A 17,862-nucleotide genomic window follows, 5' to 3' on the forward strand; every position below is an offset into this window, starting at 1 on the left:
TGATCAGATGTCAGTGTGGGTTACTGCGCCCTCCTCCCTGTCAGCGCCCCGGGCGGGAGCGCACGGCACGCGCGGTGGTAGAAACGGCCCTGCTCATAGGCAATGAATTGAGCCACAGCACACATTTGCCATAATTTGTAAAAAAAAAACACTTAAGGTCCTGTCCTGAGCCCTGTAGATATGGGATACCCTATATAAGGCCATGTTCACACAATGTAAATTTTTGTAAAAGTACGGCCGTTGTTGTCAATTGAAACAACGGGCGTGATTAATATGAAAATATACGTTACCTTGCCGTCTATGGAATCCCTGCCGGGGTGTATACACATAGTATACGCTCTGGCTGGGATTTCTATCAGCGCCGTAGAATACTGAAGTCAGTTTTCTGCGGCCGCTATTCATTATATAGCGGCCGCAGAAGTCCCTGTCGGTGCACACAGTGGAGCGAGTGGCTCCAGACGCACGCTCTATTGTGTGTAGTGGAGAGTTCTGATGTGGGCGCGCACGAATGCGGCCGCATCCGAACTTAGCGGCGCTAAAGGTCATCCAGCCGGTATTGCAGTACCAGCCGGGATGATCTATTCCAATGCTGCGTTTACACGGAACGATTATCCGGCGAATTTTCGCGATAACGATCAAATTTGAACGATAATCATACGTGTAAACACGGCGAACGATCGAACGACGAGTGAGAAAACGTTCATTTTGATCTTTTAACATGTTCTTAAATCGTCGTTCGTAAAAAATACGCCGATCGTTCCGTGTAAACAGCCGTCGCACGATAGTCCGGCCCCCCGCCCCCCCGCTCGCAGCCCGGCCCCGCCCTCATCCGCAGCCCCCTGCACCGGCTCGATCGGCAGCCCCACTGCCGCTCTGATCGCAACCCCCGCCGGCGCTCTGATCGCCACCCCCTGCCACCGCTCTGATCGCCACCCCCGTCGCAGCTCTGATCGCCACCCCCGCCGCCGCTCTGATCGCCACCCCCGCCGCCGCTCTGATCGCCACCCCCGCCGCCACTCTGATCGCCACCCCCGCCGCCACTCTGATCGCCACCCCTGCCGCCGCTCTGATCGCCACCCCCGCCGCCACTCTGATCGCCACCCCCGCCGCCACTATGATCGCCACCCCCGCTCCAATCACCTTACGTTACCTGCTCCGCGTAGCAGGTCTTCGACATCCCTGGATCCCCTCTTCAGTGCACTGATTGGCTGAAGAGGGGAGCCGGGAATTTCAGACGGCTCCTCTTCAGCCAATCAGTGCTCCTCTTCAGCACTGATTGGCTGAAGAGGAGGCGTTTGAAATTCCTAGCTCCCCTCTTCAGCCAATCAATGCAAGGCAGCACTGATTGGCTGAAGAGGAGCCGTTTGAAATTCCCGGCTCCCCTCTTCAGCCAATCAGTGCACTGAAGAGCGGAGTCGAAGGGATGTCGAAGACCTGCTACGCGGAGCAGGTAACGTATGGGCGGGGGTGGCGATCAGAGCTGCGGCGGCAGTGGGGTGGTGATCGTAGCGGCGGCAGGGATGGCGATCGGGGCGGCTGGGGTGGCGATCAGAGCGGCGGCGGGGGTGGCGATCGGGGCGGCGCAGGGGGCTGCGGTTGACCGTAGGGCCGGGCTGCGAGCGGGGAGTCGGGGATTTGAAGACCTGCTACGCGGAGCAGGTAACGTATGCTCGCGGCTGGGGCGGCAGGGGCGATCGGAGCGGCGATCGAAGCAGGAAGGGGGCGATCGGAGCGGCGGGCGGGCCGGGCTGCGGGCGCGCGATTGCAAAATTATTTTTCCGTACGATATATCGTACCGTCTAAATGCTGATCGTTATGAAAAAAAAAATCGTTACTTCCAAATCGTTAATCGTACGATCGGGCTAATTATCGCTCTGTGTAAGCTTAGCATAAGACCGGCCTTTCTGTGACCCGGTCATGGAACGGTTGGTCTCATACAATGTGTGAACATAGCCTAACTCTGTATTCCTTTTTAATCCTGGGAAAATTAAGGGAAATCGGGGAGTGTGGTGACAGGTGGGATACAAGAGCTCAGACCCCCCTTACTCTAGCTTTTTTCATCTATCACAAATATAAGTAAATAGGTGATAAATGCTTGCGGCTGTAATACCCCTCTACATCATTACATGTGCACTGTATATAGCATAACAACCTGTAATAATGATAACAATGCAGAAGCGCATACAGCGCGCAGGGCTATGCCTGTAACAGCCCATCCTATGTCTTCAGGGAAGACACTGTCCACGCACTTCTGTAAGAATAAAGTTCTATGAATTTGAATATTTCTTTCTTCCTCTCGCAAGGGCTTTCTGGGAGGTGTAGTCCTATCGCTGTGTCCTCCCTTCCCGGCCCTGGTGACAGGGAGAGGCAGGAAAGCAGAGAAGACAGCGCGGTGTTTCCCCGGCAGCCTCGGTGGTTTCCGGTCGGTTCCGGAGGGTGTGGGGACGGCTTCGGTTATCCGTGTCATTGTGGTAACGTTGTGGGAGGGCTGAGCTGTGTGTACGGGCCGGGCAGACTCGGGGGGAGCTGTGGCTGTTACTGGGGGCCTGTGTCCACCCCAGAATATGGGGGTACATAGTGAGGAGCCCCAATACACCGGGGCCGCATTCCATATATCGGTGCTGGTGGCAGCAGAGCACAGTGTGACGGCACCTCAGCTCTCCATACACAGCCTGCAGTCCAGCACAATATAACGCTGTGCTATGGGGATGTACAATAGCGCCTCATACCTGTAATGTGATGGGGAGAACTGCAGGCGGGCTAAGCCCTGGTTCACACAGCATCCAGCTGCAGGTATAAGCCTAATTCTAGCACCCATTCATATTAGTTATGGCCTGGACATAGTATGCAGACTAGTGCAGCCGCATTATATCCATATGGAGGCCTCTGGACTCATGCCTCCTCTTTGATATCAGAGAGAGTTATCTGACAGATTTTTGAAGCCAAAGCCAGGAACAGCCTATAAACAGAGAACAAGTCATACAGGAAAGACTTTTCAAATCTATTCCTGCCTTTGGCTTTAAAAATCTGTCAGATAACTCTCTCCGTGAGGAGGCCCCCTTACATATGTGCTGATGTTCACATAGGGGGTCTCTGCCATTAGGAAAACCCCTCAGAGAGTTCAGACCCTGTGATCTCTAGGTTATAAGTGTATGGGGCCTGTCTCATCACAAGGATCAGAGGTCAGAGGTGCCCAGCCCACACTTTTCCTGGTTATATAAATGTATAGAGGTCAGTGGGGCAGTGAACACCCAGATTCTGTCAAATCTTTTGACGTAAATGACAGTCTTTTCTGTTTATAATGACAGGGACATTTGGCCAGATTTATGCCAAGTAAAGTGCCATTTAAGATGCCTTATTGCCAGGATATGCCAACACATTAGGAAGGGGCTCCCATCCCATAAATCCTGCCTATAAAGAGGCATAAGTGCTGATTCAGTAATGTGGCCCCTTCACTGTCTTCTCTTGTTTAGCAGTGACCGGCCATCCACAGGAACTGCAGCACAGCTCCATTGAATTGAATGAGGCTGAATGCAGTTTCCTGCACAGCCGGGTGTGGTTGGGGCCGATGCTGTCCAGGGCAAAACAGTAAAGGGGCCAAATTGGTGGTTCAGCACTGTGACCCTATACGTTTAGGATCGGTGGAGGGGTTTGCTATGATGGCACATCCTAGTTATAAGGCAAACCCCTACTGTTATGAGTTGTATCTGTAAAACTCCATAATCTAACAGATGTCATAAAAGTGTCATTTTGGTTTATTTGGTGAATGTAAATTCATAGAGCAGGACCCAGTCATAAAAGTGTATAGGCATGGTATAATAAGTGTCATAGGCACACCACTCAGATCTCTATGCACCAGGACTGAAATTACTCACTGTAATAAATGCAACCACATTGTAGAACTGATGCCTACAATAGATCTCAAATGCAAAGTTCATGTGAAAAATCTGCAGACCTTGCTCAAACATCTTTCCAACATTAAGAAAACTTGGGAGATTGTTCAAACCTGGGAGCCATTTGCTCTCCAATGTTTGGCTATTATACCTCTTCTCCCATACGTTGGAAGTAGTTATCCCGTGTGGGATACTCACATGCTCGTTCAGTGCTGTTTGTTTGTTATCTGTATTAAAAAAAATGAATAAAAAGACAATTGATAAAAAAAAAAAAAAAAAAAAAGAAAACATGGGAGATAGAGGTTGTGGTCACATAATAAACAGATATCTTAAAGTCAATACAAAAGTTGTAAAATAAAATAAGAATCACAGGTAAGCTGATATAACCGCACAAATAAAAGTGTGCAATGAAAAATTATTATTATAATATTATACTCACAAAAACATATAGCAGAACAATCTGTAGCACAGAGCCAATAAAGGGCAGAATAAGAAATACATAGGACCCCGATGAATCACCTAGGGGTCCCTAGTTGGTACAGTACTAAATGAAAGTAAATGAAAACAAAACACATAGAAAGCAACAAAATCAAACAAAAAATATACCCAGGGGGTTCCTGATGGTAACTGCGCATCCCACCCCAGAGCTCTACACGTGTTTCACCCCATAACTTACTCATTGGATAGCTGTTTGTTATAAAAGAGTACTGGCATATATTTTTTTTTTTTTCATTTGTTGTGTACTTAAAGGGAACCTGTCACCCCCCGTGCCGGGGTGACAGGCTCCCGACCCCCCGTTAGAGCCCTCTATACTTACCTAATCCCGCCGGGTCCCGCTTCTGGAGATGGTCGGGTGATGAAGATCTCAGCCGCTGCAGCCCGGCGCGCGCGCTGAGAGATGAGTCCAACGCTCATAGAGAATGACGGAGCGCTGGACTCTCCCGTCATTCTCTATGGGTGTTGGACTCATCTCTCAGCGCGCGCGCCGGGCTGCAGCGGCTGAGATCTTCATCACCCGACCATCTCCAGAAGCGGGACCCGGCGGGATTAGGTAAGTATATGGGGCTCTAACGGGGGGTCGGGAGCCTGTCACCCCGGCACGGGGGGTGACAGGTTCCCTTTAACCTATTTTTCTTATCCTACAGTGACTTGGATGTGAATCAAGCTCCGGGAAGATGACAGCCATAAAGCATGCCCTGCAGAGGGATATATTCACCCCAAATGATGAACGTCTTCTGAGTATTGTCAATGTCTGCAAAGCTGGGAAGAAGAAGAAGAACTGCTTCCTATGTGCCACTGGTAAGTTAGCGGAAAATCTAGAATTGCCTGTATGCCACTATGAGCATAAATCCCAATAATGCTGTGAGTTTGGGTCAGGAGACTCGCAGTTGGGCCTGGACACTCAGCTGTAATATTGGCCCAGAAATGCCTCTATAGGATGCATGTACGAAACTGTCTGTAGGCCTATACACTGCAAGCTACAGGGAATTTAGACAAATTCTGTTGTAATATTATTTCAGTCATTTACATAAAAAGCTGTGATTCAGTGTAGCTCTGGTTTGGAAGTAGCTGACATGTTTATATTAGAATACGTCTTGAACAGGAATCCCCTTACACTTTTAGCATTCTCTGTCAGATGAGTGAGTAGTCCAAAAATACAGCAGGACAGCTGGGGGGATCCCTGCAGTTGTCCGTGGATCATTTGAACAAGGCATATAGACAATGCACATTCTTTTATTCTTTTTTTTTGCCAGCAGTTAAAGGGAAACTATCAGCAAGTTATTGCTGATACGTCGCTTTAGTTGCCTACATCCTCATTCCTGCGCTTGTTTTCTTATTTTTCTAGATAGCGCAATTTTGGAGTAATTCATTCCTAAATAAATATGCAAATTAGTACCTTTGGTGTACTGGGGATGTTCCTCATCCCCTCAGTGCACCCTCCCTCTCACCTGCTGGTTCTGATGTGCACACATATTTATGCATATTCAGCTTTGCATGATCTATCTCATGCAGTCTTGGGAACGAGCACGCACGAGAACGATCCATGGCTGCATATGCATAGCTTGGATATGCAGAAGTAGGCATCCAAGTCAGAGCGGTTGGGCGAAACGTTGCACTGAGGGGCCGAGAAACACCCCCAGTCCACCAAAGGTACAAATTTGCATATTTATTTAGGATAAAAAATAACCCAGAAAGGCCCCATTTGGAAAAACAAGAACACTGATGCTGGAATGAGGAGTTAGGCGTCTACAGGGAGATATCAGCTGGTTCATATGGTTTCCCCTTTAACAGTATTCCCATCTCCGGAGGGTTTCTCCATAGCCAATTGTTGGGGCATTACTATTAGGTTTCCAAGGACGAAATGAATGTGCATATTACTCCGCACAGGCAGTGCTCTGTTTATTCTCTTGGGGTGTTTCCTAAGATTAAGTTGGCAATGTTAGAAAATCTTCCCTAGAGAATGAACACTAGCTACCCTGACACTTTATTTACTCTGGGGTCGAAAGAGGCTTCCAGCTGTGTGAGCTCTCTGTGTGAGAACTGATTGGCTAAATGTTCCTATCCTGAGGATGTTGGGAATACCCATTTACTTAAAGTGTCACTGTCCTTATACCTTTCAAAATCTAAATCAACAGTAGATGTAAAATAAAGCAAATTTGTAATTTACAGTCATTATAATTTTTTTTTGTTATCATGCTGTAAAACAAGGTTATACTAATCTAAAATCCAGGTCCAGTCTCCTAAAGAGAGCTTTGTATTCTTGTGCTGGTGAAAACACAGACTAAACACAGGAATCCCGGCCAGTACAGAGAGTCACGGCTCAATGTGTCCATCAGTCACATGACTGCCTCCTCTCTGTGAGTGCTCAAATGCCTACCTGTGTTTAGACTTTTTTTTTTTCTTCCAAACACAGGAAGTGCCGTGTTTCCCACTATAACAACAAAAAATAAAAATAAAAAAAGAAATAATGAATGTAAATTGCAAACTTGCTTTATATCACATCTATTGTTGATTTAGATTCTGAAAGTTATAATGACAGTGAGACTTTAATGGGTTCAATTAATAAATCAAAGTTTAGTTTACCAATATTTTTAATTTTGGTGTGGATATGAACCACAGGTGATAAGGCTGAGGCAACCCAGGTCCCAGCAGTGTAGTTAAAGGTGCCAAATACTTATTAGCTTATTATACATCATTGCTCCTGTTGTGCGAATAACCATTTCTTTACTAGTATATGCTTGTTAGTCTGATATATATTGTTGCTCCAGATATTACTATATTTATTCTGGAGGATCTTTCCATTGCTGTTTTGAACTCTTTGCTCAGACTCAATAAACCTCTTTTGACTTTCCATTTTAATGTTTGTTTGTTCTTTTACAGTGACTACAGAATGGCCAGCACAAGTCAGGGTGGTAAAGGTGAAGAAGTCTGATAAAGGGGACTTCTACAAAACCCAGACCGCATGGTTACTCAATGACCTGTCCATGGTGGATGCCAAAGATGCTGTGAAAGTAAGTTGTGTGTATAATGGTATTGATTCATTCCTCCTAGACAACAATTTCTAGCATGTGAACTATTCCTGTCTAATATATACTGTAATATAATAATACATAAGTATAGAAACAAGCAGAATGTATGGTTTATTTCTTATTTTTCATGGTTTCCATTAATATGAAAGCCATTCCAGTGATAAGGTCAAATATATATTGTGAAATGTATGACAGTCTGTGAAATGTATGACAGTCTGAAGAAGGCCTGGTTGTTATCTGTCTGCGTGTAGCTGTCCCTGTTCTGTAGACTCATACAGGTATTTCTGCTATGACTCTCATTGCGGAACACAGACACTTGTAGCATCACTTACGTCCTGGGGACATAATAGCTTTGTCCAGAAATGATCTATTCTTACTGACATGGTTCCACTGGCAGCACTCAGATTTGGGCTTCAAACTTAAACCATGCTAAACTCTTTTATTGCAGCACACAACCCATGAAACTATATGTACTAAACTCTAAAACCAGACACAACCTATTGATAGCTTTCTTATCTTTTTTTCATTCTTAAATAAACGCCTTTCATTTATATTCACATTTTTATAGCAATTTCTCAATTAACTTCAATGGGTATTTGACTCAAGTACATTTCCTTGCAGGAAAGCCCAGATTTTGACCTCCATTTTGACAAAGTCTACAAGTGGGTCGCCAGTAGCCCTGCTGAGAAGAATGCCTTTATTTCTTGCATCTGGAAGCTGAACCAACGATATCTGAGGAAAAAAATCGACTTTGCCAATGTCAGCTCCCAGCTTTTGGAAGGTATGTTTTGAGTGAATGGTAATACTTTTTTTTTTTTTAAATTCTATTGTATATGCAGAAATATAGATGGAAAGACAATGACACCACGCCATCATAATGAGGTCTACTCTACATACTAGGGCTTAATTGGATGTACAGTACCCTCTACAATTCCTGTTCTTTCACTTAACAGGTTTGCATTTAGCTTGCAAGAGATATGGGAACTTCTTTTCCTTCTCAACAGCTTATATAGTGTCCGCTGTAGTTGTGAATATCAGATATGTAATTGCAATATCTGTGGTAATACTCACTAAAGTGGCAGTAAAAATAATAGACTTTTAACTTTTAATCCTGAGCATAATGCCAGCATGCACAGAGCTGACAGTGTATGTATATATACATGTGTACTGTATGTATATGTTGCGGTTTTTCTAAGAGTTTGCTGACAAATAACTTTCTTGTTTAAATTTGTCCACTTTGTTTTCTAATAGATGCTTATTACATGTTTATGTGTGAGTTCAATCTGTCTGTCTCGCTATAATGCGCCTTTGCTTACTTTCCTCTGCTCTTTTTTTCACATACTTATTATTCTCCAGAACTGCCTAAAGTTTCCGAAGGTGGGTGATCTGCCTTTTTTCTCTTCTTGTCAGATATCTTATGTCTGGTGTTTTATGAACCTTTTCCATGTTTACAGCAATTTCATTCAAAATTATGTTGATTACAAGCTCATTAGGCTTATTTCACACTGCATCATACAATGTCTATTGGCAGTATATGTTGTGGTAATTCTGCTATTAACAGGGCTGTGCGGTGTAAAAGGTTTTTTCCACTAAATAACACACATTACAAAGTTTTATACAACATTGTAATGTGTGTTATTTAAGTGAATGGCCCCCTTCCTCATGTTTCCCCCCCCCCCCCCCCCCAGCCGTGGACCCGGAAGTGTGATGCAGTATACTTACGGAATCACTGTCGACCCCGGACGCCATCTTGGGACAATCACGTCATCTTCAGGAGGCCGGCCTGACTGCTCCGGCCCTCCCTCATGCCGCCCCCCCTCCAGTGTGTCATCAGCTGCTCAGCCGCGATTGGCTGTGCACTGATATGCTCAGCCAATCGTCTTGTTAGAGTAATTGAGGACTATGCATATGTTTACCGTATGCACCAGGAGACCTCCCTATACCTATGGTCAATGTAGTAGTCTGAAAGTAGCAGGCAGGAGGAAATCCAGTTCCCAGCCTCACAAAGATCACATGTATGGTGTTAGTGTCAAGAGGAGTAATAGGCAAGTGGCTCTTTGTCAGCTTTCAGTACATCAACATAATAATAATAATCTTTATAATGCCCCAACATATTCCACAGCACTTTACAATATAGAGTGTACATGTACAGACAAAACAGAGTAACAAATGTATTAAAAATGTAAACAAGAAGAGTGAAGGCCTTGCTCCGAAGAGCTTACAGTCTAAGAGGAAATAGGGGTGACACAAGGTAAGGTGTTTGGTACAATGGTACAACCAGCTTTTATACAGAACAGAATTAAAGGGGTTATCCTAGGGGTAGAAAAGGTCCTACCTGTTCTGCTCCCCCTTAATCTACTTCCTCCTTCTAGTATACTTCCAAGAAGAGAGGAGGGCAGGTGATGTTGCAAGCACTGTGTGTGGGGGCGAAACCAAAGCCGCCGGCTAAGTTCAATAGTTGACCGACGTCTCTATAGTATACCTTCCAAGACGGCCAGAGGGAGAAAGTGAAGCAAAGGGAAACAGAACGGGTGGGACCTTTTCTACTCCCTGGATAACTACTTTAATTCATATATAGGTGGATAAGCCAGCATCTACATAAGCAGAGCTACACATTAAAAGGAGTGTGTGGCATGATAGTGAAAGAAGGGATCTTGTTTTGAGGATTATGGGAAAAAAGAGACGGGTGTCAATTCATGAATTGCAATTTGCTTGCCTAAAAATATGTGTTCTTAGGGCTAGCTTGAAACTGTGGTTGTTGGGAATTAATCTGATTGTCCAATATAGCAGAGAGCTGGTGCAACACGAGAGAAGTGGCATTACTGGAAGTCTCTGATCATGGAGGATTTTAGCCCCAAATTATAGCAGAATTTAAAGTAAGGTCAGAGTAGTAGACAAAGGGAGTTTACACTGTACACTGTATGAGGGAGGAGTTTACACTGTATTCTGTAAAGAATTGGCAACCAGTGCAGTGACGGGCACAGGAAGGGAGAAGGCATTGGAGTATCAGCTGGACAGAAAGTCCAGCCATGGGTAATGTGATTTCAACAAGCCTTCTTTCTTCTTTTAGCTAAATAGCCTCTTCTTGTTAGGGAATTAACTTGACTGATACTAGATCAAAATTGAGGAATAGTTCTTCACCTTATTATCTTACTGGCTCATTACAGAAACTGGAGTCCAATTCTTAGAGACATAGAAAATATATTATTGCATAGTCTTGTAGTGTTCTAAAGCATGTTCAGCATTTAAAGAGATGGCTGCTTGTCCATTTTGTGCTATTGCCACCATGGTATAGATGGTTTAACCTTTTACCTGTAAAAGAAAGGATCAAGTTTGGTTTACAAAACTGCTGAAAAACCTGTATGTGATACTGGTGTTCACTCCTGTCCAAACACTTTATCTGTCGTAAAACTGCAGCTCGTCTGCTTTAGAGGGGTATTGGTAAATATGTTTTTTGGTGAAACTTACGCCAGAATTCTAGCACATTTGCAATAGTAAATCTGCTCCATAGTTATGACCATCACAATGACTTTTCTTTGACAGATAGAGCACCTTGTTCCTTGTATTGCACTCCTATATGTTCTTAGGTGTATCTCTCATTATTATTCTCTTTCTTTTGGATATTTAAAGAATCTGTTCCCAGTGGGGAGAATCAGAGTGTGGCTGGAGGAGAAGAGGAAGCAGCTGAATACCAGGAGCTAAATGCTAGAGAGAAGCAGGACATTGAGTTCATGATGGAGGGCTGTGAATATGCTATTTCCAATGCAGAAGCCTTTGCAGAAAAATTATCCCGGGAGCTTCAGGTCCTGGATGGGGTAAGATACATGGTTGTATGTTCTGTTTTACTTGAAGTCATCTTGCGGATGTAAGTGCATTGCGTATGTGTTGGTCTTATGAGGTGCCATGTGGACAAAAAAGGAGACAGAAGGCAAGACTTGGTTATTATCTGGTGCAAGGCTGGTACCAATGGACCTGGACAATGCTTATGGTCTGACAAATTATTATTATGACTTCCCTCTCCTATAATATATGGTGATGGAATGCTTGGTGGTTAATGCTTGTGTATTTCCCATTATCCAGGCAAATATCCAGTCCATCATGGCTTCCGAGAAACAAGTGAATATCCTGATGAAGCTGTTGGATGAGGCTCTGAAGGAGGTGGACCAGATAGAAGGAAAGTTGAGCAGCTATGAGGAGATGCTTCAGAGTGTCAAAGAGCAGATGGATCACATCTCTGAAAGTAACTACCTCATCGAGCTTAGCAAAGCCAACAGTGAGACCCTGCTGGGAGAAATAGAGTTTCTTGTAGTAAGTACCTTGTCATACACATCAGTTATGTTATATATTTGTATGTGGGATTATTATAATAGTATTTTTAATTTGAAGTCATATGTGCAAAGTGGTTGCCATAATTTCTTTTGTCTGGTGAGCTAAAGGTGCCTTACGCTTTAGATTAAACTTAGTATACAATGTCAACCAAAACACTTGTCAGGTGATATTTAACAATGAGCAATCATCATTAGTTGACCATTAACAAACTAGTATTGTTGGAAAAGAAGTTGGCTGGAAATTTTTGGCAATAGAAAAATAAAAAAATGTTTCCAGCATACTTCCAGAAAGATCATTCATTCATCCTTCGCCACCCCAGGTCTCATTGATCTTATATGGTCAGTTTGAACAACCTTTACAGCCAATATGGACTAAAATGTGTATCTGAAATGATATGACCGTTTGTTCAACCATCAATCTTTTATATATTGTGTTCCTTTTACATACTTTCCTGTCTTACACCCTACCGACAGCCGAATTTCTCTATACATTTATTGCGTGTAAGTTCACAATATACAAATATGGGATTGTATGGATACAGAATGTCTGGATATTTGTTTCTTGTGGGGTTTATTATTCAGCTTAAATTTTTATTTTATTTTTGTTTTACTTGTTTACTGTGTGTTTGCCTTAAAACGTAGGAAATTGTATTAATGTTTGTGTTGTGTTTCAGAACCATATGGACCTCTCTAAGGGTCACATTAAAGCACTTCAGGATGCAGATCTTTCTTCATCCCGTGGCATTGAGGCCTGCACAAATGCAGCAGAGGCTCTTCTACAGTGCATGAATGTCACTCTCCAACCAGGTAAGCACAATGATGTTCTGTTCAGTAAGATTATCTTATCTTATAGGTAAAGCTGTCACTGACTAGTTAATTTCTTGATCGTACATAGGGCACTCCATGCTTCAGGCTGTCAAGCAGCAGCAGCAAATGTTCAGAGACCTCCGGGAGCAGTTTGCTCGTAGACTAGCCAGCCACTTGAACAATGTGTTTGTCCAACAGGTAACAATATTCAAGTCCACTCCTGAATTATATCTGCTTAAATGTATAAGGGAAAAAAGGGTGTTATTGAGACGATGTAGTGATCTGTAAACAGGTTAGTAAATGCTGAGCACTAGTAGTTTTGAAAAGGTTATTCTGGCCATTTATATATTCCTGTCCTTATATAGAACATAATAAAGATCCTATTCTCAACTATCCACACGCCACAGGGTATCCTGGGGCATCTTTGGGTCCTTTGCTGAACATTCTTGCCGCCACTTCTAAGATGGACTCCTCTCCGCAGTGACAGCCCTCTCAGCCCATCACTGACTGAAGCAAGACAGCGCCATGGCTAGTGATTGGCTGAACGGGCTGTCACTGGCAAGACAAGTTCTCCTTTAAAGAGGTTTTCTGGAAATATTTTTAAATTACTAGGATGGGCCTTATCTTAGGGCTGACTGCTGTTTTTTGTACGGATACTGCAAGTGCAATCCATTTAGAGGAATTTTATCACAAAGGGAGAGCCATATTTATACTTTGTTACTGTAGTTCTAGTGCTAAAGCCCCTTTTTATTTCCCATTTGTAACATAACTTTATTTTAAAAGAACACTTCTTATTCAGCAGCAAATTGTTAAATTCAAGCTGTTTTTAAGTAGCGTGAATCCAATGCAGAAATACATCCAAAACTTTAGATAATTTTATTGTAAGATATGAAATAAGTTTACACATTTCTGTGTGATACAACGCACAAATGGGTTTTCTCATCTCATAAAATGACGTCTTAAGGCTAGGGTAGGGATGGGGAACCTTCAGCCCTCAAGCTGTTGCAAAACTACAATTCCCATACAGCCTGGACAGCCTAAGCTTAGCTTCTGCTGTCCAGGCATGATGAGAATTGTAGTTTTACAACAGCTGGAGGGCCGAGGGTTTCCCATCCCTGGGCTAGGGTGTACACCCACTTCTTGACCTTTCACTCCTACAGATTATAAAATGATTGTATATCTTTTTGAGATGGGAATACTACTTTAAATAAACATACCCTGAGCATACATTAGCTATGTCCCTAGTGTTTGCATTGCTTAGCTGCTACATCAGACTTTCTGGTCAGGCTGGGAGATCACTGCTGGGCATTGATACACTCGGCAAATAGATCAATCCAAACAAGCCAAATACTGGTATTATTCTAGTACAATAGCAATGGATTGCAAATCATTTACTTTATAATGTAAGCATTGGGAAATAAGTGTTTTTTTTACATTTCCTTTCTCCCAATAGATGCTTTTAAATTATTTCTTGTTTTTTTATCACTTTCTGTGTCTTAGCTGGTTTTCTCTATATTTTATCTCTTACTAGTTTACTCAGATGTTTCCTCACTTGTATAGCAGGTCCTACTATCTCTCTATGGCAGTGAGTACACGAAGTGCGGGTGTGACATCTATGCCGTTGTGTATTGCCGGTTGTTTGAAGAACAGATACTGAGGAATGCTAGTTTGTCTTTCTGCTACTAACACTAAAATCTTGTCGGATTGCAGTTTTCTGAAGTGTGAATATTGATTTCTATTTAATGGCCGATAGAGACTTCTAGGATCTGTGTTTGCTGGACAAAGTTTTTTTTTTTTTTTGCATTGTCTTACTGCAGTGTATGGCAACTATGTAGTATCTATGGGTACAGCCCAAACCATAGGACGCTGTTTGTCTCATAGAGGGTGGGGGCTATTCAGGGTCAGTCTTTTAGCTGTTCCCCTATTGCATCCATTTAACAATTGCTCCTTCCTTCCCCCTTCTGTGTAGAAATCTTGCATTACAGGATTGGCACATAACCAGTACACAAAGCTTTCAGCCAACAGTTATCCTATATCTGTCTGTCTGGCCAATCCCCAGAATTAAGCAATTCATCAATATATGGTCATGATAGAGAGAGGAAGATTAGATAAATCTGTCCGAAGAGAAGAAGCATGTAGGTTGTGTGAAAGTGTAGAGAGAAAGCACAGCTTTTCTTTTTTCTTTTTTTAAATTAAAGACCTGTGTACACTTTTTGCACAATAAAGATGCCAAGGATGTCCATTGGCGTAATCAAATACAGCAGCACTTTAAAGAAAAAATCTAAATCGTAGCTCACTCCCCATACCCAAACAGGGAGAGATTGCTTATTCAAAGCCCCATGGCAAGAGAGAAAGCACTGGGGACCTCCCTAATACTTCAGAGCACTGTTACCAGCTACATCTGTAACTATGATTCCTCTGAAATGCTGCAGTGTGTTAAAGTGATTGATAGACCTTAGACCTTTGGTAGATTTCCTTTAAAATGACACTGTCACCCCCTTTTTGCATTATGGCTGCTCTACACAGGTGTAAAGGGTAAATTTAGCAGTTTTCATACCTCATTTTATATCATACGTCATGATGTTTATTCAAGTAAAAAGTGATCTTTTATCATCTGGGATTGGGATACCTGGGCCATTGGAAGGGCTGGCCTAAAGGTCTAGGCCATGCCCCTCCACGGCCATTGGTGTGGGCCAATCTAGTGGGGGTGGGGCCTAGTGATTATGTCATGGAGGGTGAATTCAGCCCTAGGGTGGATTCAGTGCAGGTGTTAGAAGCAGGTACTATATGTTTTTCTCTTCTTCGCTCTCAGCAGCAGCTCCCCTCCCCTACTCTCTAGACATCTTTACACAGTAGCTGATCTCTCAGTGAGGTGATCTATCGATGTCTTTCGGAATAAATGGAGGAGGGGGTTTCCTATCACCACTTCTACTATTGATTTAAGAAAAAAAATATTTCGGGGGGGGGGGGGGGGGGAATTAACAATAGATATATTTCAAGTTTGTTTTTATAATTCGAATATTGTTCCTTTTATTACAACCTGCAGTTTCTTGACATTAAGCATTAGATGAGAGGCTAAGTAAGAAATTAACCTATTTTTTTATACTTGTGGTGAATAACAGAACACAAGGCCGTGACCTTCTTACTTGTCTTCTTGCCATTACGTTGTTTAATGAACAATTAGCAAAATATGTTGCCTTTTGTGGTTTTGTGCACTTTGAGAAACTGCTGATATCCCTCAAAAGAAAGGAACAAAAATGGTTATTTTCAATTATGCTTAAAATAGTGACGATTTCAGAAGATTTCCATTATTAATCTGACTGGACACACCAAAGCATCAGTCAGTAGAGTGCGGCTCCAAGCACTTACATCACTTACAATCGCCTTAGTCTGCATCTCTTTATGCATATAATGCAGGTTAACATCAGTCTGGTAAATTGTGTTTTAAGCCCCACACAGGAACCCTATATGTTCCAGAAATGGACTGAATGTAGTCACTATTAGACTATATCCAGTCCATTAAAGTCAGTGGGCCCAGTAGCAACACATTATAGCATACACTGGCAATCCTTTTTGACAGCTTGCAGACCAATACCTGAGGCATATACATAAAATATGATGTGAATACATCCTTAGCTTTGCTGTTAACCTTAGTTTTTTTTTTTTTAAATACCAGTCACCATAAGATAATACTTGAAAAGATAATTTAAAGAGAAGTCCCGGGTTGGACATTTTCTTTTAAAAGAGCAGAGGAAGAGATGGCTGAACATAACAACATGCACTTACCTCCCTGGCTCCAGCGCAGAGGATCGCTATAGCAGCTGACTGGATAAGCGGGCCTGACACGCCACAACCTGGATCCGCACTCAGACCAGGAAGTGGCCAGGGGACAGGGAAACAGGCCAGGGGACAGCGGACCCCTGCGTTGGAGCCGGGGAGGTAGGTGCATGTTATGTTTAGCCACCTCCTCTGAAAAATGTCCAACCCTAGACTTCTCCTTTAAAGAAATAACATAGCAACCATTTACTATCTACACTCTCCCATAGAAGTCATTATTTAGAGGTTCCTGTAGCCACTTTAAATCCATATCTCTCGTTGTAAGTGATCCAGCAGAACAGACAAAATGGCTGCCTTCATGATCATGTACAGAAAATTAAACAAAACAATATACAGAAAAAAATAGATTACAGGAAAAATAAGCTCCTCTAGGTGAAACACTCCTCCCTTTAAGGTGCATCTCTAAAGACTTGTTTCAGCATTAACCCATGGCTAATAAAAAAAAAAAAAAAAAAAAAAAAACCCATACCCCTCTTGCACATGACTGCTGAGTCTGGTGATTTGTTGCAGCCTCCCTAGTACAGTAATGACACTGGGATACTTGCACCATGGGCTCCAGAGCAGTCCCTGCTACAGAGTAGTTTTAGCACAATGATGGAAAACCCCTTTAAAGGGTTTAAAAATACTTGTTTAGCGCGTGATAGGAACATGTACATGTGGTGTATACAAGCTACATCTTGCTGTTCTACAATGATGCATAATTAATGGTGAAAGCATAATTCTTGTGTCGGGTATTTCATATTTAATCCCACCTTATGGATGTAAGTGTAGGACCACTTATTGGAGCAAACAATGACTAATTTATAAGGCTTGAGGTTATGTTTGCTGAGCAGCTTTTTAGAAGCTAAGTATACTATGTATAAGGGAATTCAGTGTTTAGTATTGGTGTTTATTCTTTGTAAAGTTTTATAGGTCCCTCTATACATCTACATTTTGGGAATATTTTATTCTTGTCTAAGGGCAAATGTTAAGGCTGGAATGAGGTTTTTCTTGAGTCCTTGCGTCCTGTGTCTGTATGTTGAAATAATAATATAACTGATTTGTAAAAGATCATTTCCTTTTTTCGATGTTTTAAAAAACACAGGGCCATGATCAGACTTCCACCCTCTCTGTTGACATGACACTACCCAACCACCATCCTTTTCACCGTGACCTTTTGCGATATGCCAAGTTGATGGAGTGGTTGAAAACTACAGAGTATACCAGATATGAGGGACTTACCAAGGTCTGTTGGGTTCAGTCTTTTTAGCTTTGCATTGGTTTTCATATTTGCCTATTAACCGATTGATAAACCTGTAAAATACAAAGATTGAAAGGACTTAAAAAGAACAATGTAACTTTTATTTTCTGGAGGCATATACACTACAGCCTGAGGCTCCAGCAGGCAAACATCAGGGCCTCATAATCATGTCTATGTTAATGGACAAAATTCTCCTTAAAGGAGAAGTCTGGCGGATTATAAAATCC

General features: G+C 42.7%; 1 protein-coding gene across 8 annotated transcripts in view; it reads left to right on the top strand.

Moving 5' to 3' along the window:
• The first annotated feature begins 2,307 nt into the window (after positions 1-2,307).
• Positions 2,308-17,862, top strand: part of EXOC1 (exocyst complex component 1) — a 30,931-nt gene continuing 15,376 nt past the window's right edge. For 3 of the 8 annotated variants that reach the window (XM_069977636.1, XM_069977640.1, XM_069977643.1), the window contains exons 1-10: positions 2,308-2,471; positions 5,039-5,192; positions 7,275-7,405; positions 8,045-8,204; positions 8,780-8,800; positions 11,054-11,238; positions 11,504-11,731; positions 12,426-12,558; positions 12,647-12,756; positions 17,480-17,620. In XM_069977636.1, the coding sequence (XP_069833737.1) occupies positions 5,069-5,192; positions 7,275-7,405; positions 8,045-8,204; positions 8,780-8,800; positions 11,054-11,238; positions 11,504-11,731; positions 12,426-12,558; positions 12,647-12,756; positions 17,480-17,620 (1,233 nt within the window). In that variant the 5' untranslated portion in view covers positions 2,308-2,471; positions 5,039-5,068. The other 5 variants (XM_069977639.1, XM_069977641.1, XM_069977644.1 and 2 more) reach the window with 3 other exon arrangements.

The sequence above is a fragment of the Dendropsophus ebraccatus genome, chromosome 7 (genome assembly GCF_027789765.1).
Source record: "Dendropsophus ebraccatus isolate aDenEbr1 chromosome 7, aDenEbr1.pat, whole genome shotgun sequence".
Taxonomy (NCBI): Eukaryota; Metazoa; Chordata; class Amphibia; order Anura; family Hylidae; genus Dendropsophus; species Dendropsophus ebraccatus.